At 40.3% G+C, this 26,677-nt stretch overlaps 2 protein-coding genes across 12 annotated transcripts in view; one reads left to right on the forward strand and one right to left on the reverse strand.

The window, feature by feature from the left end:
• Window positions 1–3,989: 3,989 nt before the first annotated feature.
• Window positions 3,990–26,677, reverse strand: part of celf3b (cugbp, Elav-like family member 3b) — a 23,170-nt gene continuing 482 nt past the window's right edge. Inside the window, exons 2-15 of one of the 7 annotated variants that reach the window (XM_043261140.1) lie at window positions 25,791–26,008; window positions 23,843–23,925; window positions 19,891–19,908; window positions 16,254–16,302; window positions 11,451–11,579; window positions 11,174–11,253; window positions 10,948–11,091; window positions 10,176–10,320; window positions 9,354–9,500; window positions 8,993–9,064; window positions 8,818–8,910; window positions 7,632–7,775; window positions 7,373–7,511; window positions 3,990–4,723 (exon numbers count right to left, since the gene is read on the reverse strand). In XM_043261140.1, coding sequence (XP_043117075.1) covers window positions 7,384–7,511; window positions 7,632–7,775; window positions 8,818–8,910; window positions 8,993–9,064; window positions 9,354–9,500; window positions 10,176–10,320; window positions 10,948–11,091; window positions 11,174–11,253; window positions 11,451–11,579; window positions 16,254–16,302; window positions 19,891–19,908; window positions 23,843–23,925; window positions 25,791–25,935 — 1,377 coding nt within the window. In that variant the 5' untranslated portion in view covers window positions 25,936–26,008 and the 3' untranslated portion in view covers window positions 3,990–4,723; window positions 7,373–7,383. Of the gene's footprint in view, window positions 4,724–7,372; window positions 7,512–7,631; window positions 7,776–8,817; window positions 8,914–8,992; window positions 9,065–9,353; window positions 9,501–10,175; window positions 10,321–10,947; window positions 11,092–11,173; window positions 11,254–11,450; window positions 11,580–16,253; window positions 16,303–19,743; window positions 19,843–19,890; window positions 19,909–23,842; window positions 23,926–25,790; window positions 26,009–26,677 lie in introns of those variants that run through there. The other 6 variants (XM_043261139.1, XM_043261141.1, XM_043261144.1 and 3 more) reach the window with 6 other exon arrangements.
• On the forward strand, window positions 12,561–15,950 carry LOC122360496. 5 transcript variants are annotated; one of them, XM_043261149.1, is made up of 6 exons: window positions 12,561–12,719; window positions 12,917–12,974; window positions 14,047–14,229; window positions 14,597–14,881; window positions 15,044–15,346; window positions 15,422–15,950. In XM_043261149.1, the coding sequence occupies exons 2-6, from the start codon at window positions 12,926–12,928 to the stop codon at window positions 15,712–15,714; spliced, it is 1,113 nt and encodes a 370-aa protein (XP_043117084.1). In that variant the 5' UTR covers window positions 12,561–12,719; window positions 12,917–12,925; the 3' UTR covers window positions 15,715–15,950. The 5 variants fall into 5 exon arrangements, with proteins under 5 accessions (XP_043117084.1, XP_043117081.1, XP_043117085.1 ...); XM_043261146.1 differs by having other exon boundaries at window positions 15,552–15,950; XM_043261148.1 differs by having other exon boundaries at window positions 12,586–12,734; window positions 15,552–15,950.

Consider the following 26,677-nt stretch of genomic DNA (forward strand, 5'->3'; position numbering starts at 1 on the left):
GACAGAGAGAGAATAACGGAACAGGCGGGACTTAAACATCGTGACGCTCTCTCTCTCTCTCTCTCTCTCTCTCTCTCTCTCTCTCTCTCTCTCTTCCGGACTCTTTCATAATAGAAAGCTGTGTAGATGACACTTTTTAAACTGGCTCATATGACTTCTGCCACCTTAAAAAGTATTGTCAACGTCCTCCTTTTCTTATAATTGATTTAGTAATTACAAAACATTTTCATATAGTCACATTTATCACATATAGTCACATAAAGCGAACTTTGTATATATATATATATATATATATATATATATATATATATATATATATATATATATATATATATATTTCTACATTATACTGTACAGTGCTTTCATGCAACCTGTGTTGTTAAAAGCACTATATAAATAAAAATGATTGATTGATTGATTGATTGATTGATATATAATTACTGGATAATTACTGGACTACCAGTAAAAATAAAAAAATTATTCGTTTTGACCATTTTTAATCCTTAAAATTCTCATCTTTTCATTTGAACTACGTCTCGGTCTCATTTACCAGAACGTGACAGAAGATCAACCCTAAGAATTAACTAAACCAGAGGAACGAACATGGAGTCACAAGAGATTCCGTCAGTGGATCCGTACCAAGCGTTTGTTCAGGCCATACGCGATGCGCTACCCCCGCCTACTAATCTTCCGTGTCCCGTTGCTCGACCCACCACGTTCGCAGGGGACGCAACCTCCTGCAACGGGTTTCTCCTGCAATGTTCCCTTTATTTAGAGATGCAGCCACACCTCTTTTCCTCCGAACGAGGAAAAATAGCTTTTATAATCTCTCTGTTGACTGGCAGAGCTCTACAATAGGCAGAAGCGCTGTGGAACTCCAATAGCCCATGGGTAAATACCCTCGAAACCTTTCTGGAACATTTCAAAGACTACTTTCTCAGTTCATGACGAACTTCTGCAACTCAGGCAGGCAGAAGAACCAGTGCATGAGTATGTACTGCGTTTCTGCACACTCGCCATCAGAAGCGGATGGAACGACACCGCCCTCCTGTCAGTATTCCGCAGAGGGCTCAATCCGTCAGTGCAACAACAATTAGCTATCTATGATGACAGCGTGAGTGTGGAGATCTTCTTACGCAAGGCTACCTGTGTAGCCCAACCCCTTTCTGCTTGTTCCATCACACCGGAATCCGCCTCCTCATCCACCGATCGCCCCACACCAGAATCCATGTTAACGGAGAACTACCATCTAACGGCCCGGGAGAGATCGCGCAGAGTACGAGAGGGCCTGTGCTTGTACTGTGGCTCCCCAGCACACCTGCTCAGTTCCTGCCCTGTCCGTCGCCCACAGCCTGCGGTGAGTGTTACCACCATAATGGTATCCCTGCAGTTCCCAAATTCCGCATATCAATGCATACATTCTCTACAATAATCAACTCTCCCTAGTCAAGGTGCTGGGGGATTCGGGAGCAGCAGGAAACTTCATTTTATCTCTCAGCCTCTCTTGTCTCGGTCTTCCTCGCCTCAAAAACCCTACCACTTACCAAATTACAACCATCCAAGGAAAACCGTTAAGCAAGGGCCAGGTACGTCACTGTACTCCACTTCTCACCCTTCAAATAGGCATTCTGCACTCCTGACGGATTAAACTACTAGTGTTGGAGGAGGCAACAGTGGACATGGTTCTAGGCCGGCCCTGGCTGGAGCAGCATCAACCGGTCATCAACTGGAGAAATGGTGAGATTGTCAAATGGAGTCATGATTGCCTGAACGAATGTCTGTCCACTGTTCCTAAGGGCGACCCACTCCCGCTTTCCTGCCATTCCACATCCATTGAGAGTCCTAATTCCCCGTCCGTCACACCCATTCCTCCCGAATCCCGTCAGTACTCCGATATCTTCAGTAAGCCTACTGCCACCCATTTACAAAATACCCAAAAGGCCGAATATATCATTTGTCTGTCCCGGAGAGAGAGGCCATGGAGGAGTATGTACAGGAGACTTTGAGTCAAGGGTTCATCCGACCATCCACCTCACCGGCCGCTTCAAGCTTCTTCTTCGTCACAAAGACGGACTTCAGCCATGCATTGATTATAGAGCCCTTAACAGCCAAACAGTTAAGTTCGCCTACCCTCTGCCTTTAGTCCCAGCTGCTCTGGAGGAGCTCAGAGAGGCACGGATCTTCAGTAAGCTGGATTTCTGGAGCGTGTACAATCTCGTTCGGATCCGCAAGGGGGACAAATGGAAGACAACCTTCATAACCCCGGCTGGGCACTATGAATATCGGGTCATGCCGTTTGGGCTCTCCAACTCGCCCTCAGTGTTTCAAAACTTCATGAATGAGGTGTTCCGGGACATGCTGAACCGTTTTGTGATTATTTATATCGACAACATCCTCATATACTCCCCCAGTCTATCTGTACACCGATACCACGTCAAACAAGTCCTTCAGCGCCTCCGTGATCATCAACTATCATCCTCCATCCATTTCCTAGGCTACATTATCTTGTCTACTGGCGTTCAAATGGAGCCCAAGAAGGTCAAAGCCGCGAGAGACTGGCCAGTACCCTCCTCAGTCAAACAGCTTTGCCAATTTTTATCGCCGGTTCATTTCCCACTACAGCCAAATTGCAGCACCCTTGACCTCACTCCTACGTCACCACCAGAAGCAACTCAGCTGGAACCTAGATGCTTGGAACGCCTTTCAACTCAAAGCCGCCTTCTGTTCTGCCCCCATTCTTCGCCATCCGGATCCGAATCTGCCCTTTGTCTTGAGGTGGATGCTGCCACCTTGGGAGTAGGTGCAGTCCTTTCCCAATGGAGAGCTGAGCCTCCTGTACTTCATCCATGCGCCACCTTCTCTCGGAAGCTGTCCCTGTACTTAAATGTAAAAGCTATTTAACCAATTCATAATTACACACCTTTTTATCAAAGTTATCTGACATTATCAAGATAATTTTCTTCTGACCGTTTAACTCGTCATTTTCCAGTTTCTGAACTACAGCGAACAAACTGATAACGTGAGAAATGTTGAAATAGAATAAATAATAGAAACAGAAAAAATTAAGTAGAAATGTTTTCTGAATAAATTTGGGGTTGACTGTAATGATAGTTAGCCCCGCCCCAGACTCACGCTATTGGTTGAGATGTTCTCATAGATTTGTGTGTGAGAGAGTCTTTTACAGTAGCCTTTTTTCTGAGTAGCTTTTGCTCATTAATTAGGTGCTCGTGACTGAGATGTTTACTTATGATATTCAATTTCTCTAATATCAGATTATTCAAACAGTCCATACTTAGATGCTCTTACAGTTGGAAAAGGTCAGCTAAAAATCGAATTTAAGCCAGGGTTGTATTAATTTTTATAATATAATAATATTTATACGTTTTTAAAGAGCCAGAATGCATGAAATACTTCGCCCTTCATACTGTATGTAATGTATGAAATGTAAGTTTTGTGCCTAATCATTTCAGACGCTATCAGACGTAATCACCGGTGGACATGAGTTTCTGTGGCGGTCACACAGTGAATCAAAGTTTTAAGAAAAGCCTTTCACCGAGGAGTTTTCAGCTGAAGATTAATTAGATTCTAACTAGTAGGTTTTTTTTTCCACATACAGTGGCCACAAAAGTATCTGGTGTGTGATTGTCACTGAAGGAAGCATTATAGACTCAGAAGTAAGGATTTATGGTGCGTTTGTTTCAGCTTTTCTCTTCACAAGTCAATAACACACAGACTGTGGATTATTGTGATGTTTTTATCAGCTGTTTGGACTGACGGCACCCATTCACTGCAGAGCATCCGTTGCTGAAGCGATGATACGTTTCTACAGATCTGATGTGGAAACATTTGAACAATGTTAATAAAACCTATTCTTGTTGTCCAGCTCTGTTGTAGTCACTGGCGTGAAAAACGATCATTTCAGGATCTAGACACATAGTCATATGACCTCTGACCTCAACTGTGTGTATTCACACGTAAAACATGACAGACGTTTCTTTTAATACCTTTATTTTATTTAAATTAGAAACAAAAGTTTGATCAAAAAATTTCAGACATAAATATCATCTTTGTAATTCATATTTCAATAAGTTACAAAGTTTTACAACAGCTTTAATGTAGTTCTCTAGAAAACATGAAAACCAAAAGACCTTTTTTTTTTTTTTTTTCCAAATATGAATAAATAGATAAATAAAAAGATAAAATATTAAAACTTGCCCAGAATTTCCTGAGTCCTCTTACATCACATATATAATGAAAAAGTAGAAATCTTAAGATGTTTTTTTTCTTACAATAATAATACTAACTATCGTCTTTTGCTTTAATGCAACTATTCTTATTTTCTTTAAATAGTTTATTTTAAGCTTAATTATTTGAACCTGATTATGGTCATTAACTGTGGCTGGTCTTCTCTTTTTATTATTTTTTTTTTTTTTTTACATTTTGTATTAAAAATGATAGTTTTATACATTTGTGGCGCTAAGAAGGTCCATATGAAGTAGCATGTTTGTGTGTGCGTGTGTGTGTGTGTGTGTGTGTGTGTGTGTGTGTGTTAATACCATTGACATCTTTCCATAACTCTGTGAGCATGTGCGTTTGAATGCGTGTGAATTATGTACATGATCATTTATTTGTCCTTTGCATATACACACACGTCTGAGTGTGCAAGGTAACCGCTCAGCGTCTGGAGTCCGTCTGCTGCGTGAACGCTTCGATAATCTCCATCCTGTGACGGAAAGAAAGAGAGAGATTGACTGCATCACACTGACGATCAGGCAAAAAGCAGCCTCCAGGTTAATGTCTGTTTCTCCAGGTTCCTCAGTGCGAATGAAAACATCATCATCATCATCATCATCATCATCATCATCACCCATGCTCATGTTAGATGAGCTTTCCAGTCAAGTGACTCCTGCGCTGGTCCTTATGGACCATTCACTGAAAAATGTTGTTATTATAAAGACAAAACATGTTTAATATCAGCACTAACACTACATGCATACAAAAAAAAGTCTCAAAATGGACTGCAGGAATTATAAGATGCAGTTTCACAGTGAAGCGTGTCGTTTTGTCACCAAACGTGTTTTCAAAAGATCCTCCTCCAGTCCCTCATTGGTCAGACAAGCGGTTGGCCCCGCCCTAAAGCCCCAGCACGGGTTAAATGATTGCAGTGTGGGGCGGACCAGTGTTCTCTCTGTATTAACCGGCAGCTGTGACGTGGATAAAATGACACGCTTCGGTGCTGAGGAGCTGTCAAACGCTTCATACATGCCGTATGAGCTGTGCTTTTATACAGGCAAACACATTCCCACTGCTCATGCGGCTCAAGGCTGCGGGAGATCACAGCGCTTTCACGTCGCATCATATTTCATGGGTTTATACTTTATGTATTTAGCTCTATTCTCATTGCAGCCGACATGCATCACGCTCTGGTTTAAGTTGCACGAGGAATTCTGGGGGAAGAACCGAACAGCCATTCTTTTCTGCTCTACGTACGCAAGGGCTATATAAAGATGAGGCTCACTAATTTGATATTTAACATCATCTTTTCCAGAATTCCTGCATCGTGGACGTTTCCTCCATTGAGCAACACTGTACTTACTCTAACATCATTCAGAGTCAAAATGAGCTTTCGTGCAGCGAACGGAAACGTCCTGCAAAGTTTTCGATCTGAAAGTGCAGCGTGTATGAAGTTATTGTCTCTCAAAAGAAAGAGTCGACTCTGAATCATCGAAACGAGTCATTTTTCAAACGAATCCCGAACCGTTTCATGTTGACGTTAACATAAACATCAGCCCGCCCACTCGATAATGATAATTCATTTCAGTGAATAAGGTACAAATAATTGCATGACTGATCCTGCATGCATTTCAACAAGTTTTTGGGGACTCCAATAATACGAACCTTTCATTACCCATAATACGGCACTTTAATCGCCCTTATTAATCTGCCAAATTTGAACATGAGATTGAATTGCAGTCTGTTTCTTGTTCAGTGACTTCACATGTTTTGCTCCATTTACATTTATGGGAAAGAGCAGCATGAACATTCCTCTAAATATCGTTCCACAGACATCTCTCCTGTGCATTAGTTCCTCCTCACCCCTTTCCTTCCCTTCACACAGAACGGAAGAGTACAGGTATTATAATGTTGTACATGGATGCAGGTGATGTTTACAGTCATGTTTGGTCTCTGGTACAATGATCTCGTTCTTATAAGAATGAATCTAAAAGGTATTTGACTCACTATAGAGGGTGTGCCTTTCCCAGCATCTTTAATGTAAATCACTTTGAGTGCCCAGAGGTGTTAGCTCTACTTGATCAATGCAAATTTCAATTGTTAGTCTCTTTCTCCAGGTCGGGGGATGTTGGTCTGATTTACTGTGTTTCGCATCCGTAGCATGCATTTGACTAGGAAAGGATGTTGAGCGCCAAACACGCGTCCAGGGTTAAGTACATACTAGACCTCAGGTTAGATGGAGCATAGGGCACATCAGGTGAGTTTCTAGATTTCTGATTATTAATTTGACATTAGTTACGTTAGCTGTGGGGGGCTAGATAAAATAGACCTAGTATTAAAGTACTAGCATGATTCAGGCATATTTCATAGGTTATTGTCTCAGCTTTAGTTAGGTTGTTATATAGTTAGACTAATTATATGGGGCTAGTGCACAACATAGATTCCTAATGAAAGAGTAAATATAAAGTAAGGAGTTAACTGTAATTAGAACATTTAAAAAACAACAACTAATTGGTTTCTCAACCTAAATTCGAGGTCATGATAAAATGGAGTCAGACTTTGTGCACCGAAAAGGCCGAACAAGAAGCAAACCTTCACCACCATTGCATCCCTTTCTTGGGCCAGTCCTTGGATCTCACAAATCGATCAAACGATCAAATCTCGGACAAATCAAAAGTAAAAAAATGCATCTTCCACATGCCATGCAGCTCACACTTCGTGGCCGTTTGCAGAAAAACAACAAAGCAAACACAGGCCAGTTCAACTTACTACAGCTTCAGAGGAGGTGGATTATCTCGGCCAGTTATGAATGACAGAGTGCGAGGATACAAAACAGCATCATCAGTAATAGAAAAACGGTCAATAAAAATAATATCGTATATATTATTATGCTTGTTTGCTACATTTAAATGTGGAGTGTTACTTAAAAAGGTTTTTTTAGAAATCATATTTATTTACACGTTAGTTGTCAAGTTGGGTTACGTTTTTTTGTTTCTCTTCCAACTTTATTTGACTCTTTTAACTCCAGCACTAATTCTATTCTTAAAAACTCTTTCGCCTCCTATTATTCATTATAGACATCCTTATTCCGATAAATCCTTTCCCTCTTCCCTCCTACATCTCTCTCGCCTGCTCTTACCCGTCTGTGTTTCAGTAGGGTCTGTTGGCATCTTTCGGTCGTTTCAGCTGCACTTTGAGTCTCTTCATGCCGATCTGAAAGCCGTTCATGGCCTGGATGGCCGTCTGAGCGCTCGCTGGGTTATCAAAGCTCACGAAGCCTGAGAGAGAAAAGACCAAGAGATGAATGAACCATACAGTAATCAGAAGATTAGAGCTAATTAAGCACACATTAATGCCTTATTCTACATCCCTGATCCTGTTATTCTGCTCGTTCTTACCGAAGCACTTGCTCTGATTCGTGGCTCGATCGACAAAAACCTTTGCAGAAATGACGTTACCAAACGGCAGAAACATCTGGAGCATTTCTGAGTCAGTGAACTCCTGAGGCAAATGGTAAATGAAGATGTTACAGCCCTCAGGACCTGCAGCGCACACACACACACACACACACACACACACACACACATTAGACTCTCATAACAATCTATGTAACATCAGATAGAGACATACTCATAATGAGAAACTCGTATGCAATGATTTAGGATTTATTCATAAATAATCCACAGATTATCCACACCATAAGCCACACACTTGTGAAAAAGTACAATTATTTTTTACTGAATTATGTAAAAATTATGTAAATATATTTAAATTACATATATAAGTCTAGATACACTGACAAAAAATGACGAAATATTAGGTACGTGACTGCAAACTGTTTATTTTAGCTTCATTTGAATAAAATAAAGTCGACTAAATGTATTTAAATATAGGTAAAATAAACGGATCGCAAGCACTTACCTTTAAAAAATGCAGTAAATGTTATTTTATGGTTAGACCTGTTTATTAGCACGCATATTACTGGAATATTAACCATTTCTTAGTGCTAATTAAGCACACATTAATGGCTTTATTTAATATCTAAACCTAACAACTACCACACTAACAATTAATAAGCAGCAAATTATTTTCTTCACTCCAATATAATATTTATAAAATAAACGCCCTCATAAATACTTAAAGAGAGACACGTTTATGTTTCTTAACACACTTTTTATTTTAAAGTACATTTAAAAATCATTATACTTCAATATTTTTAATATCTTTAATAAAAAAGTATACTTATTTAATTTAATTGTAGTGCTATTTAAAATTACATTTAAAGTTGATTTTGCATTTTAAACGTATTAAATTGCAACTGCGTTTTTTTACAAATGTGTAATATATTTAAACACAGTTTTAATAGTTGTAGTTTTAGTTTTAGCAGCACTTTATCCACGCTATACAAGTAATTATCAAATGATCAATAAAGATGATATATAAAGAGTCCTACTTAAGCGGCTTGAATTGATATCAATAAAAAATATTTAAAATGCAATAAACATTGCATTCATTTCACACTTTATGTACACGATGCTCTTTTAAATTTAAGGAAGCACGCAAACAGGAACAGGAAATGCTCACCTTCTCTCTGCTGCTGCAGCTGTTGCTGGGAGACCTGGATGGCGGGCTGCTGGATGAAGGGCTGGCTCACCAGTCCGTACGCGGCGGGATAAGCTGCTGTGAAACAGAGAGTTTGACACATGCTGAAACAGAGCGACGCGACTCGGGACATCCTCCGTGAGAGACTCTCGGTCACCTGTATAGTGCTGCATGCCTGCGTACGCCTGCTGGAGCGGGTCCAGCGCCGCCACCGCCGCCGGGCTCTGGGCTGAGGACGCACCGAGACAAAGTCAGTGGATCTTGTGCACGCTAAAGAGCGTTCTATCATCAATGAACAGCTACACGAAAGCAGTACTATATTAGCTCTGAAAAAGAAACTCTTACTAGTGAGTTATTAGCAGAACGTGGTTGTTCGCTATTAGCTTATAAGTAACTGCTAATTGCTGTTTTTTGGCATAAATGCTGTAAAACTAGTTGCGGGGCCTTTTTGAGGAGAAATCCTGACTTTGGGGAACCTCTCTCAGTTTGTGTTCCTCTCAAGCGTTAGGGATGCTCACCTTGATACGGATGAACTCCGTTGGTGTAGATTTCCGACGCTGGCAGTCCATTGGTGTTTGGTGGTACGGGACTGTAGCCGTTCATTCCGATTGGTGGAGGCAGAGCCGAGACGGGCGTGGCTGCAATAGTGGGCGGAGTATTCGCACCTGCAGCCAATCACAGAACGGCGTGGAGTTTAGACCGACGAGTACAAACGGGCACGCACAGATCTCTGGTACTGAATCTACCATCACATGCTATAATATTAATTAAATAAAAGGTAAGTTAAGATCACTTAAAGAGAGACAATTCTATGAGTACACTTTTGATAAATGCCCTTTATAATAATGTCAAAATTAAAAGTTTCACTTTAAAGGGCATTTTAAATGAATATGTTTTAGCGTAGTTTGATGTGCAGTCTGTTTTTTGAAGTTAATGCATTTCACTAAATCGTGACTTCATTACAAATGTGTAATGCAAAAATCATTTTCAAAAGAAATGTCCTTAAAGTGTATTTCAGTTATCATGAATGCTTGTCAGTATTCAGCAGTAACACTTTGACCATGATTATGAAATTACAAATAAAGATGTACTTACGTCCTAAGTCAGTCAAAACCTTCTAAAGTAAGTGCGTGCAAACGATAATACATTTTTAATTGCAGATAAAATGCATTTAAGTCTAAGAAAACATTACATTCATTTTCTAGCATGAACTTTAAAAATACATTTTTCTGTAATACCTACTCTTTCAAAACGTATGCTAAAATGGCCACTTTTTTAAGTTTTCTGGGCTGGACGTTTACTTAGTTGTTATGTATTTGGGAGCTGGTTCGTGTGATCACCTGACGAGGGGGTGAGGGGGGTGATGGGGGCGGCTATGATGCCGTTAGCATTGAGCGCTGCCATCTGCTGCATCTGCACCGCCGCGGCTGAAGACACAGGGGACAGGTACGAGGACTGAGCCACCAGAGCCTGCTGCTGAAGCAGCTGAGACGGACAGAGAGGAAAGAGTTAACCCCACACCGCTTCATCCCTGCACTTACAGCACTAGATAAATCCACGATGACTGTCATTAATAGCTTGAAACAACCCTGTATATGTGAGCGGGGTATAAAGAGCTGAAGGCACTTTGATGGCCTGGGGCTGTTAAAGCTTCTACCTTTAGTTTTTCTTATATTTACTTACAAGTGAATAAACAAACCATTTAAACATTTATTGTGCAAAACTGATTCAAGGTGAGTCATATAACATGAAAAATATATTGGTTTATATATTGTACATGTAATGCATCATTACACCAGTCTTAAGTGTCCCATGGTCCTTCAGAAATCATTCTAGTATCACTATCTACGATGTTTTTGATACCGTGATATATATATATATATTTATAATATATATATTTATAATATATATATATATATATATATATATATAGCATTTATTTGAAATAGAAATTTTTAGCAAAGTTGGATCTTTATTGCAATCTTTATGAGTTCTTGCAGACATTGATATAGATATATATATATATACATTGACATAAAAGGGAAACCTAAAATCTTAAAAAGCTAATGTACATGTTGTGTGTGTGTGTGTGTGTGTGTGTGTTGCACTCACTGCTTGCGTGTAGGCATTATATGCATTAAAATTGAGCGTCACTGGACTGAAGATGCTGAGCTGCGAGGCCACCTGCTGCATGCGCCGCATCCCGCGCTCCTTCTCGGTGTCCGCAAACTTCACCACCAGACTGGACGAAGCACCCTGACCACAGACAGACAGAGATTAGAGACGGCGGGAGGAGAGAGAGACCGAGAGGAGAGGAGAGGAGAGGAGACACACTCACAGGAAGAGTTCGGCTCCCGTGCAGGCTATTAATGGCAGACTGGGCCTCTGAGTGACTCTGGAACTTCACAAACGCACAACCTGTGAAAAAAAAGGACAAACATCAGTTTGCGTGCAGCTGAGTCTTCTCGTCTTCAGTCCGTCAAAGATGTTTTTATCAGCTGTTTGGACTCTCATTATGACGGCACCCATTCACTGCACAGCATCCTACATCCTCTATATGTTGGATGGTGTAAGGCTAAACACATTTTCACTTTTGGGTGAACTATTGCTCTTACCTTTGCTGGTGCCGTCCGGTCCTCTCAGTACCGTACACTCATCAATGCTCCCGAACGGCTCAAACATCTTCCTCACGTCCTCATCCGACTGCTGCTTTCCCAGCATCCCCACAAACAGCTTTCTATCCTCTAAAAAGTAAAGAAAATGACGATTTTGCAAAGCATGATTAATTTTCCTGCTTTACTTCACTCCATCAAATGTCTATTTTGCAATGATGAACCGTCACAGTGTAATCTGACCCCTGCCCTCCGGTTTTGCAGTGAGCACTAATCAAACATAAAATAAAATCGCAAAATAGTAGTGCACGTGCTTATCATTTGGGAAAAAAAGATGATTCCACGCAAAGCGCAGTGTTCACGCTGTTGTACTGTAAACATGAGTATAACACAGGGGAAGACAGCTCAAATAAAACAGGTTTTGTTACAGCTAATAGAATCGGACAATGTTTAATTAAAAGCCACAGCTAGCCCACATGAATGCCATAAGACAAGAAAATATCAATCGAAGCAATTCTGTTAAAGCGGGCTAATGTAAGAGCACCAGGTATACAAAAGAAATCACACCAATCAGAATTGCACCCAAAAAATTCACTGCAAATAACATCACACCACAGGGGAAATAATATCCCAGATATTACCAAATCACCAAGTCACGTTAAAACAGGAACCAAAAAACCTAAAAAAGCACACAACCGGTTTCTTGGTTCTTGTCATTCAGACTATTACCAATTTCAAAACAAACCAAAATAGTCACTCTCAACTAAGCCAAAGCTTTATGGCGTATCATTGTTTTCGGTCATGTGGTTGAAGCTTGACCACACACACACACACACACACACACACACACACACACACACAACTGATGAGCATTAGACTACTACAGGGGCAGCTTGCGGACAAACCACTCAAATATCATACTAGACGTGGACGTGTCTGGGTGTTTAGATTAGCAGCGTGACTCGGCTATAGAATCGAGTGATATTAAACACTGCTTCTGCTCAAGCTAGCCTCGACACACCGCACTGAGAGCAGCTGCACGTCTCACACACACGCCCACACACGTCACACACACACGCCCACACACGTCACACACATACCCACGCACACATCACACACACACACGTCACACAGGGACTCAACTCATAAAGGCAGGAGAACCAGGAAGTTTTGCGAAGTTGTTATGATGGCGCAGTAGCGTTTTACACTTTTTAGGCTCATTTTGAGGAAAAAACGACTGTATTCAGCACTCGAGACTTCCACTTTTTCCCGGTGGGTGTCTTCGCAGTGAGTTGGACGAAACATATGTGGTCACCGTTAGAGAGAATTACGGAGGTTTTAACCCGTCAGGCGGCTGTTATAAATCTGTAGTTAATCTTAACAAAGTGTGTTATGAATAATTGCATTAATTGTATTTATAGCGGAGCACGCTGATGTAAAGTAATAGTATTTCCTGATATGCGTTTCAGTGCATCACAATGAAGGCTATCCTGACTTTATTAGCTTGTATGGCCGTCGTTTATGAAGGTAAGAAATTACTTTTTTCTCTTTCCTTTTTTCTCTAGGTGGTTTGTTGTGTCTTTATACATTACAGTTAGCTATAATCATAATCATACTGATGTTCAGTGCTACGGCACTGTACTGTACATTTAGCTCTGAGTAATACTTTTCTGGCAATTCAGTAGCATGCATATGTATACATATCTGTTCACTATACAGTCTGTTTGCAATAAATTCCCAGTAACACTTCATTATGGGAAAAGCCCCGATGGAGTTCGCATTCCTATGGACCGTTCTCACATTTCCGGGTTTCCCAGCACTTTCTCATCTCATCACAGTCTTGTAAAAAGGGTCTATTATTATCGTTCTTCCATCTTTTATTCTGCTCCGGTCTATGGCCCTGGAGTCTTTTTTCCTCTAGATGCTTGGCTCATGCTGAGTCGAATGACGTATTGTAAGGTTTAGTTTTTTTTTAAATTGTAGAATAGGTTTTTTTAAGTCTTTTGATCAAAATCAACACGTTCTCGCTCCGAACTCGTCACATGCTGCCGCCGAGTCAGGTCCCTCTGGATTCACTTTTTGATGCACAGGCTACAAGTTTAGCATCAATCTTTGACACGAGGACATACATATGTGCATTTTATATCAATTTATACTTTCATTAGAGCACCTAACCCACCTCTACCCTAAACCTACCCACTTCTGAACAGTACGAAACACACTCAGGCAAATATGAGCAATGTTTATTCTTTTATCACGCTCACATCTTATTCAAAAAGACGCGATCGGTCACGAAACAAGAGCCGATTGCATTTCACAAGCTAGGCTGACGACATCTTCTCAATCTAGAGACCGTAGCGACCAGAAAGAGCTTCGCATCTATTCCTCTCCCAAATCAATCCTTTGAATAAATCATGATGGATATTATATCTGCCTGTTATATCTCGTGTGTCATTGATAAATGGTAGGTTTAGGGCAGGGGTTGGCTCACGTGTTTATAAATGTGTAAATTAATAAATATAAATAAACCTGGTGTGACTGTTTATCACAAACATCATTACGCAATATATAATTTAATCATGACGATAAAAATTCACAGAATCTCATGTTGGCACACTGACGCCAAGGGTGACTTATTTAAAACAGCAGAGGACCTGCATGTTGAAAAATGACGCTAAAGAGGTACCCTGCGCATTAAAAAGTGACCCAGCGGAGATATGTGACGAGCAGGGAGTGAGAACGCCATCCTCAGACGTTGCTGGCGAAAGGTTGTGGAGTTCAGGTGGGTTAGTTTGTAGTGGTTTGGCGTATTAAGACCAACCTGATCAAGACAAGTGTAATAAACCATTCGTCAGCCATTAATTATGAAGCTTCCAAAAGTGCGTATGATTTTTATCATAATGAACTTGGTCTCAAAATATTCCTTGGGCCAACTTGCCACAGTCAGCCAATCATTTCGATTTATGTTGAAAACCTACTTTTTTGGTTCCTCAAAGAACAATTCTGTAAAAATAATCGTAAAGTAGCTTAAAATAACCAATTTATTCTTAGCGCAAAGAACGTTGTTATTACACCGTAACAAAGACACCTTAAAAAGGGTGACCAAATTTCCTTTCCGGGATCATTGGTGTGTGTCTCTTCTGTTTCAGGAGCGCTCTGTCAGAGTATTCGCTCTGATTTTGTGTTACTGAACCAACCGTACCCATTCCCCGGGAACGCCAGCGGCTGTCGTCAGGCTGAATGGAGAAAGACAAACCCCACAGCTAATATTGCCACGTACCAAAACCAAGCGTGCACGACCAGCGAAGGTTTAGAGGAAGAATACAGATGTGAAGACAACCACCTGCTTCTCAAATCAGCGAAATTCAACGACGCGGGATCCTACGAGTTCATCTGTAATTGGGATATCATTTCAATTCGTCTCGACGTTTTATGTAAGTCTTTGACTCATACACTACTAGTCACAGCAGTAGAGATTGAACACAGATAAAATATATGCATATATGTATTGTGATGAAATCAACACAGCCTCGGCGAGCACAGGAGGCACGGCACATGATCATCAATCGATCTGATTTAAAGAATGTTCCCTATAGATGCTCAAGACGTGAGTGCAGTAGAGACGGAGAACATCATCCTGAACTGTTACGCACACAGCACCGAAGACGTGACGTGGCTGCACAACAAAAAAATAATTTTGCACGTCAAGATGAACGGATCGGCGAGCTTCAGCAAAGACTACGAGGGAAGGGTTTCGGTGAAGAAGAGCTGCTTCAAAACCGGCGACTTCTCTTTGACCATCGCTCGCGTTCTCAAGGAAGATGCGGGAACGTATCGCTGTTTTGTGGATGACGAAACGAAAAAAGGAATCCCGCAGGCCTCTGTGCTGCATGTGAACGGTAAGACGTGGGACAGCTTTGCCATTCAACACTCGTTTCAGTCATTAAAACTACTCTGTTGTTTGATTCACACAGAGAAACGCTCCAGTCCAGGAGACCAGACACAACGCGACTGCATCTTCTATAAAACCACCACTATATTCTTGGGTGTCCTCTTGGGTATTTCAGTCATTGTGATGTTTGTGATCACCTTCAAACTATGCAGATCCAGATCTACAGTCAGAGAGGGTGACACTGAAACCAGCCGTGATCTGCTGTCTGATATCCGCCCAAGAACACCCGTCTGTGAAAGTCAGCCCTCTGAGGAGAGCAGCTCCACAGGAAATAAGACTTCTTCAACCATCCCTTTCACAACTGATAAAGATTAAAGGAACGGTTGACCCAAACATGAAAACGACGGCACAGTTTCTCACAGCAAGCAAGCAGTCGGCACAAGATGGCGTCGTTGAGCTTCGGCGGCATACTTCAAATACGTGCTGTGTTCAGATTTATAATATATTATACAATGTAATATTTTAGTTTCTTTTTACTATGTGCATTTATTATTTATATTTGTTTCAATTTCTTTTCAATAAATTAAAATAAAATTGAAAATATGACCTTTTATGCATGCAAATTGTCTTGATTTACACACACATGCACAAACCGTTGTCAGCATTAATGGTGATTTCTGAAGGATCGTGTGACACTGAAGCAAAGAAGTAGTGAAGTAAAGACACTGAAAGTTCAGCTGCACGTCCCTTAATTAAATCACACTTTAACTGATACTGACATAGAACATGGTTACTTTATATTTGAACCTTTCTCAATATTACTCTTCAGATATAACTATGATTAACTGAAAGCAGCTTTGATGAGCAGAAGGTCCTGCTATAGGTCAAATAAAGATATATGACAGATGGTTTACCTCCTCTCCCCTCGCTGTCCGCAGGCTTCACTTGAATGGGCCGGTTCATCTGAAAAACAAAAATAGTAAAAATAATTCAAGCTTGGTGACTGCTACATCAATTTACTTCCATGCCAGTTTATAATTTTGCTACCCCTGTTTCGTATAAAACAGCATCTGCCTTGCATTAATGCTTAATGCTGATTTCCATATGCTCTTCAGCATTTATATCCTGCGACCTTTTGACCCTGCTGCCCTGCACTTCAACTAATGTGCACAGGATTGTAGAGATCAGCTTTAGAATGATGGCCATCTGATCTGGATTACAGAGACATGCTGGTTTACACTGAACAGCGTGTGTGTGTGTGTGTGTGTGTGTGTGCGCGTGTGTGTGTGTGTGTGTGTGTGTGTGTGTGTGTGTGTGTGTGTGTGAGTGTGTGCGTGTGTGTGTGTGAGAGAATGTGTCAATCCTCCAGTAAACTGCTGGAAATCACTGTGACTGGAAGCAGAGCGCTTTATAATACGTTGCCATGATGCTGCTAGTAGTGTTAATTTTATTAAAGATACTGCTAGTGACAAAGACTTTAAAAAAATTCTCTTGGTTTTATTCCACCAAGAAAGGAGAAAGAAATCAGACCCCCACCAGTTTCCATGCGTGTGGTTGCCAGATGTCAAGAGTTTAATCCCCCTGTCAAGAGGTTCTCTCTTAAAACAACACATTTTCTGCCCTGTGTTTACTAGACCTTTGCAACCTGGCAACCATCCGTACGTTCTGCTTATCTGAAAACAAAGACAGACACATGAGTTTCATCTCCTCTGAGGCTCATAGCTCCGTGCCATAATACAAGAAAGTGTTGGTTAATCAGTTAGAAGTTACAATTTTATTGTTGCAATTATTTTTCTAACTTTCTTTTATGCAAAGCACTTTGAATCACCGCTGTGTATCAAATGTGCTATATAAATAAACACGTCTTGCCTATTGATTTGTACTAATCATTTTTTCCTCTCTTATATGTCCATCCAGAATATACTTAATCATTCAGAAAGTCTAGTAGTTTTTAAGGAACAGCACACGCTGGCACAGGAGACAGGAGATGGTCAGCAAGCAAAATAAAAATGTTTAGCTCAATAAATGTGATGAATCATTTAACCACTGTGCAGTATGACAAAAAATAAAAATAAAATAAAATTTAACTGAGTAGAGATAGACTAAATATCCCGGATGTTGGCTTGCATTTTGACCTAAATGCATATTTAGCATTTTATTTCAATTTTACTGTGCATATTGTCTTATGAATATATAATAGATAATGTCATCATATATATATATATATATATATATATATATATATATATATATACACACACACACACACACACTAACTATATGACTACATGTAACCCAATATAATTTTTGCAATAGGCCTATAGCCTACTATGTAAGGCATGGTTACTTAAAGTTAACAAGTTTCAATAGTAGTACTCCACATGCTTTTCTGCTGAAATGACAAAGCTTTTTATTAGCGTAGGAGTGAAAGCGAGAGAAGAGACACGCTCTAGTTTCTAGAGTCACGAAGCTCATTTGTAAAATGTCACGAGCGCAGTGATGTGCTTAGTCATGGAGAGAGATAGAGATACTGACAATACAGGAGGACTGAGAAACTGTGAAGGACAAACTGAAGATAGACAACACAGTGAAGACGTGAATGAGAAATGAGAGAGAGAGAGACAAAGCACGCCCTCGGGAGGGAGAAAGAGACATATAAAGAGAGCTGAGGGCCGCCAGACAACGACTGAGAAATAATGATCTACATCAACAAACAAAACTAACAAAGAAACGGTTCAAACCCTGAACACATTTCTTAGATGTTAGTCCAAAGGCAGCTTGTGCCACTCTTATATTTATTAGGAACATTTCTGGAATGTACTATTCATCATTTCTGTGACATTGCCATGGTAACACAGGTAACAGCCTTCCTACGTTGTCATGGCAGCGTGCTGACGGTAGGTAAACAAGGATGCCTGTTGTCAGGGGCAACAGCTGAAATCAGCGGTTACATAGAGAAAAGAGCACGAAAGAAAAGAGCGGAAACGTTAAATATTACAAATAATAAATATTTGTCCATGCCTTTCTGGCTTGTGGGTGTTGTCAGATGATTTTAAAGTAAATAAATGAATAAAAATAATAATAAAATGAAATAAAATACACACACACACACACACACATATGTGTGTGTATATATATATATATATATAAGCTAAAGACTAAACCATAGATATACCAATTGCAAGAAAACACAGCAAAAAAACTAGATTGAAATATCAAAATAAACTGTTATCTATTTTCTATATTATATACAAAACCTATAATAGCATATCAATGATGATACTAAAATAAGAGTGACCCGATCACTCACTGAGCACTAGTAGTGATGCTTGGATCGGTGCATGCATGCATACAATGATGTACTGAAAAGGCTGTCATAAAACGATTATTTAATAAAGCATATCTACACGTACACGCAGCAGAATCCTCAGGCGCCTCATCATAATCGTGCTAGATGAGGTTTTGATTTAAACACATCTGTGGGGTTTATATTAAGTCTCTCTCACACATAAATAGATTTTCATGCACTCACTCACATACACACACACACACACACACACACACACACCTGTACAGTTTACAAAACACACACAGCAAGATGCACACGCGCTGTAAATCCCGACCCTGCAGTCATTCTGAAAGGATTTTTCATGGATTATGCAGTATTAAATCTGAGGATTATTCAACAAATTGCATTTTTTCACCTTCCATCCCCAGCCAACAAGCAGTCACTGGCCCGAACCTCCTCGCTGTGTGTGTGAAGCTACTTTCAGATTTTATTTTCATGCTGGATTACAATATAAAAAACACACACACACACACACACACACACACACACACACACACACACACACACACACACGAGTTGTGTTTCCATGTTTTATGGGGATCTTCGTAGGTGTACAGACTGTATTATTGTTCTGCCCCTTACAGGAAACTACTCACATTTTTATATTTTCAAAAAATTAAATCCTGTATGTTTTATTAGCTTGTTTCCTAAAAAATGTCTCCACAAGGTCAAAATTGACTTCTGATTTCTATCCTGGTGGGGACATTTGGTCCCCATAATGTGATAAATACCAGGTACACACACACACACACACACACACACACACACACACACAGTTAATTTTACAGCACAAGCGCACATGATTTTTTCTTTCTCTCCCAAACATTTCCATTTCACATTCACATGTTGCATCACTCATGTTCCCTAGCAACCATCCATCTGTGTGTGTGTTTGTGTGTGAGTGTGTGTTATCAATACTAAGCAAAAAAACGTATTGCATTGTCTACGTGGCTGTGATATTCTGAAAAAAGGAAATATGAGTGGTCAATATCACCGATTAAAATTATGTATGCACAATTGTATGCACCGACTGAGAACAGGAGACGCTCACAAACCCCTGTCAGATGCCTCGGACTGACAGCTGTATTTCTCTCATTAAGGCAAAGGTTTATTCCCCATCCTCCCACAGCTCTATTCATCTCTTCATTCTCCCTCTGACCTTCCTGAGCTCATTCAGCTCCTCTCATCTCATCTCTACTCACCGCCTCAATCTCTTTATCCTTCAGAGAAAAGAGAAAAAGAGATTATCAATTAGAAACTGAGAAAAAAATGAAATCTTAAACATTAACACTACTGTTCAGCTGTTAGAAAATAAGTCTCTATTGATCATCAAGGATTTGATGCATTTATTTGTTTAAAAACCATCAAATATTACGATTTTAAACAGCATCTTTCAATGTAAATATCCATTCAAATGGAGTATGTATTTTCAGCGTTAAATGATCTTCCGAATTCAGATTTCTGATTATTATCAATGCTGAAAACAGACTGATCCCAAACCTTTTAGGAGCTGTATGCATCTATAGGGCTTTAATTAATGGGTTATTAATTATTAGTGTAAATATAAATCGTTGTCTACATATTTAAATATTTTACCCTCATAAAATGCTTGAATTACATGCTAACTTTTAAACCTAAATGTAACATCCAATAACAGACTAAACTGTTTTTTTAATGAAAATATTTGCACCGCATATTAAAGAGGTCTTTTTCTTTCTCTCTGGAGTATTACAAGCTGTTAGTCACAGATAAGATCCTAAAGTCTCTAAACCAAAGAGATATTCTTATAAAAGTTAAGACTCAACCACGCCTTTCTAAAGCGGCCGTTTAAACACGCCCCCACTTTTCTACATCACAGAGTGGGTTTATTTTCATAACACCACCTAAATGTTTACTCAAAGAAAGAAGGCGGAGCTGTTATTCTGTCTGTAGTGTCATCACATGCTTAAGGCATTCTGCTTTTTACAACGCGCTGGATAGCTGGCCAATCAGAACACACCTCGCTTTTTTAAAACAATGAGACCCGTTTCAGGGGGTGGGTCTTAGAGGAGAAACAGTAACATACAGTATGTGGGATTTTGTTTTCTGTATGTAAATAAATAGGATGGAAATGCCACAATTCATTTTGGCAATGCAGAATGTATAAACAGTTTTGGCCTCAGTATTGAATAATGCTTGTTAGCTACTGAAAAAAAAACAGAAAAATAAAGCATTGTCATGTTTCGGGCAGCTTGGATCTTGCACTTCTCCCGAAGCAGCTCACTCTCGTCCTGGGCTAAGAGAAGAAGAACTGGACTGTTGCCCAATTGTTTTGCATTTCATTTGGAAACCAAGGTCCTGGAGTCTGGAGGAAGGGTAGAGAAGCTCATAGCCCAAGTTTCCACAGTCCGTGATGATTTTGGGTGCAGTGTCATCTGCTGGTGTCGGTCCATTGTGTCTTTTGAAAATCAACAGCACTGCACCCGTTTACCAAGAAATATTGGAGCACTTCATGCTTCCTTCTGCTGACTATCTTCTTAAAGATGCTGATTTCATTTTCCAGCAGGATTTGTCACCGGCCCACACCACCAAAAGAACCAAAAGTCGGTTAATAGTGTTGGTGACCTGAACCCCGTAGAGAACCGATTTAAGGCAGTAATTAAAGCAAAAGGAGCCCCTACCAGGTATTGAGTACATGTACGGTTAATGAACATACTTATCAGAAGGTCTATGAAGGTTTATTGGTCCTATGAAGTATTCTAATTTGAGTGAATTGAGTGAAATCATCACAGTTAAAAGAAAGACTTAACCTACTTCAGTCTGTGTGCACTGGCTTCACTTAATACACAATTTGAGTTGAATTACAGAAATAAATGAAGTTTTCCACAACATTCTAATTATTGAGATGCACCTGTAGTCCTTGCAGCCTCAGAAAGCAGCATGTCAAACGTTTTGGTGCCCTAAATGAACACTAAATGAACAGGCCAGATTATATGCTATTTATGTGTCATTTTATTCCAAGCTCTATTTAGTACTTCTTCACTGATCTCACTCAGAATTCACCGCACACCCATCCCAAACTCCGCTGCCTGCCTCCTCTTTGACCTCTAGAAATCCTCTTGGCTTTTCTCTGGATTCATGTCACCGTTTCTGTGCGCTGTCACAGCCTCTCCACCCCCTCACTACCCACAATCCATTACAGTCCATTATCAGACGCTGTATGTCCCAGAACGGCCACTGCCAGCGCCGATATGAGCCTCCTCGTCTCTGCACTCCAAAACACACCGCCCGAGTCGCTCTGGGAAGGGAGTAGTGTAAGCCACCAATATAACTATATCATTTAAATGTAAATTCATTGTAGGGCTGGGTAGTGCGTGCGAGTTGTTTTCTATAAGCAGTGTGTATGTGTGAGAGTGTGTGTGTGTGTGTGTGTGTGTGTTCAGATTCAGATGAAAAGCATAGTGTGCTTAATGGCCACTAATTACATTTAGAGTAATGTGTTTGTGATTAATGTCCTTACAACTCCACCCCACCCCTCTTTCTGAAGTGTAATTAGCTAATGATATATGCCTTCATAAAAACATAAACATGCTTCACCGCACACACACACACACACACTTATGTATCCCAATGGAGGCCTTCCATAGATTTTTATTGTTCTTATAGGCAGCTGGTTATCAATTCTGTAGACTAACCCGCACTCTAACCTCAGCGCTAACAGAAAACATAAAAATGCGAACTACAGTCTAGCTAAAAAGGTACGCATGCACCACAATTCATGTAGGGATTTTCGAAAAATATCAATGAGAGCAAAGGCCTGTTCACTGTTAAATATAACTACACATTTTTCATAGTATGGTTGGAACAACTCAATAACAATCAGAATCTACCGACTTTGAAGAGCTTTAGCTTTTATGAAAGAACTGCAGTGTGCTCGTAATTAAGTTATAAGAAAATCGTCCGTTGATAAGGATTCTTATATAGTTATCTTTATAGTTATTGTCTGTAGGTGGACGCATTGTGGACATCATCCATTGGTGTGAAACTAGTTATTGTGGGATCTGTAAGTGTAAGTACGTTTTTGTTTGCGAGACCAGGTTGCAGTTATCCATTGGCGTGGAGACTAATATAGTTATTGTTATCAATTGTTATCTAGTTATTAAAGTTATTGTTCTTGGTGTGAACAGGATCTTACTCTTAAAACGTACACAAAGAGCATGCAATGCAGCATTGATGAGTATAAAATCAGAACTGCAGAGATAGAGAGATGCTGTGTTATTATCACTGCTGCTGACCAAAGTCAACTAAACATCCCACACACACACACACACACACACAGAAGCATTAGCGAGTGAACTGCTCATAATAGCTCTTCCCAGAGGACAACAAGGCCACGACACAAACACACAAACAAACACACTCATCTCTAACATGACGCTTCCTCAGAGGGGAAGAAAGGAAAAGCTCCAAGCGGTATAATGTCTGTCTTGGTCTGCCCTCGGTTATTACCCATTGTCTTGTCTCTGCTGAAATTAAACCAGTGTTTGTGCTTCAGTGATGCACAGAAAGGGCCATCTGTCACCCTCAACCAGGCACTCCAGTATAACATCTGACAGAATATCAGACTAATATCATTTCTGAGCACAGAAATAAAAGACAAATATGCGATCAGGAGAGATCGGGAGGAGAGAAGCGGAAGAAAGAGTGTCAGAAGGAGGCAGAGCGGCAGGACAGAGAGAAGATTGTCGGAGTGATCTTCAGCTAAAGGTCAGTCTGGTGTCACGCCGCTAATAGGATTAATTACTGCATTTGCACCCCACCAACCCTTCATCCCCTGTCATCGCTCTCAGCCCTCTCTGTGACAAACAGCTCTGCTTCCGCCGCGTTTACATTTTAATGCCACATTTCTGAGAGCCTGCAGCTTGAAAAGGTGTGGGAAATAATCCAAATAATCTCCGCGGATGCATACAGCTCGACGCTCCAGCGGAGTAATCCAGATGGACGCGCACTCTCTGAGCTGAGGCCGCTCTGGATGTGTTTACAGGACACACACACACACACACACACACACAGAGATGGCAGGACATGAAAGGGGATAATATATTGTGAGATCCATGTCATGCCCTCCACACACACACACACACACACACACACACACACACACAAAGGACTCACCCCTGGCAGGGTTTTCTGTTCATGAAGAGCACTTTGTGCTTTAACAGCTGAATCCCGAGCACAGTATGTCAGAAAGGCGCATCCTAAGACAGAAAGATACATTGTTAGTATTCATTGACAGTTTATGTTTAGATTTATATAGGCTGCTTATATAAAAAGACATGGTTTTCATTCATGCAAAATCAAATCAATCATAATAAAATATTACTATTAATTATATAAATTCATTATAAGCAATGACCTACATTTTAAATTGAAATTCAATTTCAAGTAGGTTTTTTTTCGGTACTTCTTATAGAATATATGCAGCATGATTACACACGATGAATGACAGAAATGTAATTTCACACTCATTAGATTTACCCAGCGAGGCTTCTGGGACAGCTCACCCTGAACTCTCACACACACACACACACACACACACACAGCTACAAAGAAATCAGGCGACTGTGTATGCCTTTTCTGAGATTGGAAACTCTATAGATGTAAAAGCACATGCAAACCACAGAGCAGCACACAACAAAAGCGTCTTTAGAGGAGTGTGATGTTTGAGGCAGTGTGATTTTAATATGATTAATATAAAAAACATTTTCACTAGATTTTATTATCTTTCATTTCATTTTCATTTGAGCAAATGTTTTAGTAACTTTGTGTTGTTTAAACGTTTTTATACATGCATATTTCCGACCTGGAGCACGAAACCAATCATGATCAAAATGATAGATTTTTCTTTAATGGCAAACATCATTCAGATATTAATTGTTCAAATTGTTTTGTAAATTTTCTAACATAAATATATTCAAACTTCATATTTGATTAGTAATATGCATTGCTAAGAACTTCATTTGGACAACGTTTTTCCCAATAATTAGATTTTCTTGCACACTGTTAGATGTCCAGATTGTCAAATAGTTGTATCATGGCCAAATATCACCATTACATCAATGGAAAGCTTATTAGTTTAGCTGTCGTGTGAAATATAAATCCTTATGACTGGTTTTATGGTCCATTGTCACATATTACTTTGAAGTGTTCCTTCATCTTCCACAAGATATTTGGTTTTTCACCATATGTGTGTATCTGAACCCTTTTCAACAACGACTATGATTTTCAGATCCATCTTTTCACAATCAGGACAACTGAAGACCGATACGCAAACGTTACAGATAAATCCCTGATGCTTTAAGATGGCAGCACACGAGATTTTCAGTGAGTAACTACTTACTCATCGTCTGACTTCAGAGGACTATAGTGCATGAGTCACGATGATGACCAATCCCTGGAGCTCGACTGGCCTTAATCGGAAAACATGTAGACTGCGTAGTTTCATCAAAACATGCAATTGTCTTAAAAATAAAAATCACCTTTTGAGCTCCACAAAGGAAATAAATTCATACACATTTGAGAGTGAGCAGCATCTAATGCATGGGGGAGCTATTCCCTTAAGGTCTTCCTTCATTTATCACCTCAGTGACCTTAAACCACCGAGAAATCCACGTGATTAAATCCCGGTCAAGCCCCCGAACAGGCTTCATTCAGCCCTGGACGACACGGACGAAAGAGAACAGAGTCACACCGCAGAGAGGAAACCTAATACTCAACCACAGGGCGCAGAAAGCAAGAGAAGTTCACGAAAGCGACAGCAAAGAGCTTTCCCGGTATATACAGCATACCGTCCCTGACGTGCTCTACATCGCACCCGCCCAGCCCGTGATGAAAACACCACTTATATACACTAAAACAATACTGCCCTAAAGTGTGCGGGTGATAAAGACTTCAGAAGCTAGACCAAATCCCACTGAGAGGGCAGCGGGAGCATGCACGCGACCCCCACTGTAAACTAGAAAGGGTTAAGCCACAGTGTTTATTCGAAGCGCTCTACACATGCGAGTCGTGACTGAGCGCCCGGCCCCGTCCCCATCCCCTCCCGAAGCGTGCGGCTCCCTACCTTTGTGCACGCCCGTGTACTTGTCCTTGATCACAGTCAGCTCGTAGATCTTGCCGAACTGCTCAAAGATGGGCTTGAGGTCCTTCTCCTCCAGATTGCGTGGGATCTGCCCGATGAAGAGTTTGATGGCGTCGGGCTCCTTCATTGGGTCGGTGTTTGGAGAAAGTCAGAGGCGAGACGAACGTGCGGGAGAGAGAGGATGGAGGTGTGGATGATGCCTGCGGAGGCGGGGTGTGATCAAAACAATGAATGAACGGATGACTGGATCTGATGCACCGCTTCTGGGATGTTCATGCGATATTAAACCTTATTCTATGTTAGCATTAATGCATTAGATACTGACAATACTAAGTAACGCTTTATTTTAAGGTATCCTTTTGCATGTACTTACTATTATAATAACAAGAGGCATAATTACATGCATGCAACCCTAAACCAAATCCTAACCCTAAGTAAGTACATGCAGTTAAATGTTTAATTACACTATACCAATCATACCTTTTATTATTACTACTATTACTAATTATACAATGTTATTGTTGTTAATATGGATATTAGCTAAGCTTAATAGATGCTGGGTATTGTTCACTGTTAGTCCGTGTTTATTATTGCAACCAGTTAACATACTGTAAAGAGTTCCCAAAATCAGGATCTCATCGGTGTGACCTATATGTCTGACTCAAAACCAATTAGGTTCCAAGAGCGCGCATCTTTCATCACTTTAAAACAGAAGCATAGAAACCGGAGGCCAGCTGACGATTTCATAAACAAAGCGCAAATCATGCATTACAGCTCATAATTCCGAACAATACAATACAATAAAACCAGAATTTAAGATCATAAATAGCCGCTAAAACAACGATGCATCCGTGCACGCTCAACAGAAC

The sequence above is a fragment of the Puntigrus tetrazona genome, chromosome 16 (genome assembly GCF_018831695.1).
Source record: "Puntigrus tetrazona isolate hp1 chromosome 16, ASM1883169v1, whole genome shotgun sequence".
Taxonomy (NCBI): Eukaryota; Metazoa; Chordata; class Actinopteri; order Cypriniformes; family Cyprinidae; genus Puntigrus; species Puntigrus tetrazona.

Excerpts from the sequence above, each read along its gene's own strand:
- LOC122360496 (XM_043261146.1), top strand. The coding sequence starts at position 12,926 with ATGAAGGCTATCCTGACTTTATTAGCTTGTATGGCCGTCGTTTATGAA. Across the intron at positions 14,230-14,596 it reads CGAAAGGTTGTGGAGTTCAG|GAGCGCTCTGTCAGAGTATT; the intron begins GTGGGTTAGTTT and ends CTTCTGTTTCAG. Across the intron at positions 15,347-15,551 it reads CTCTGTGCTGCATGTGAACG|ATCCAGATCTACAGTCAGAG; the intron begins GTAAGACGTGGG and ends CAAACTATGCAG.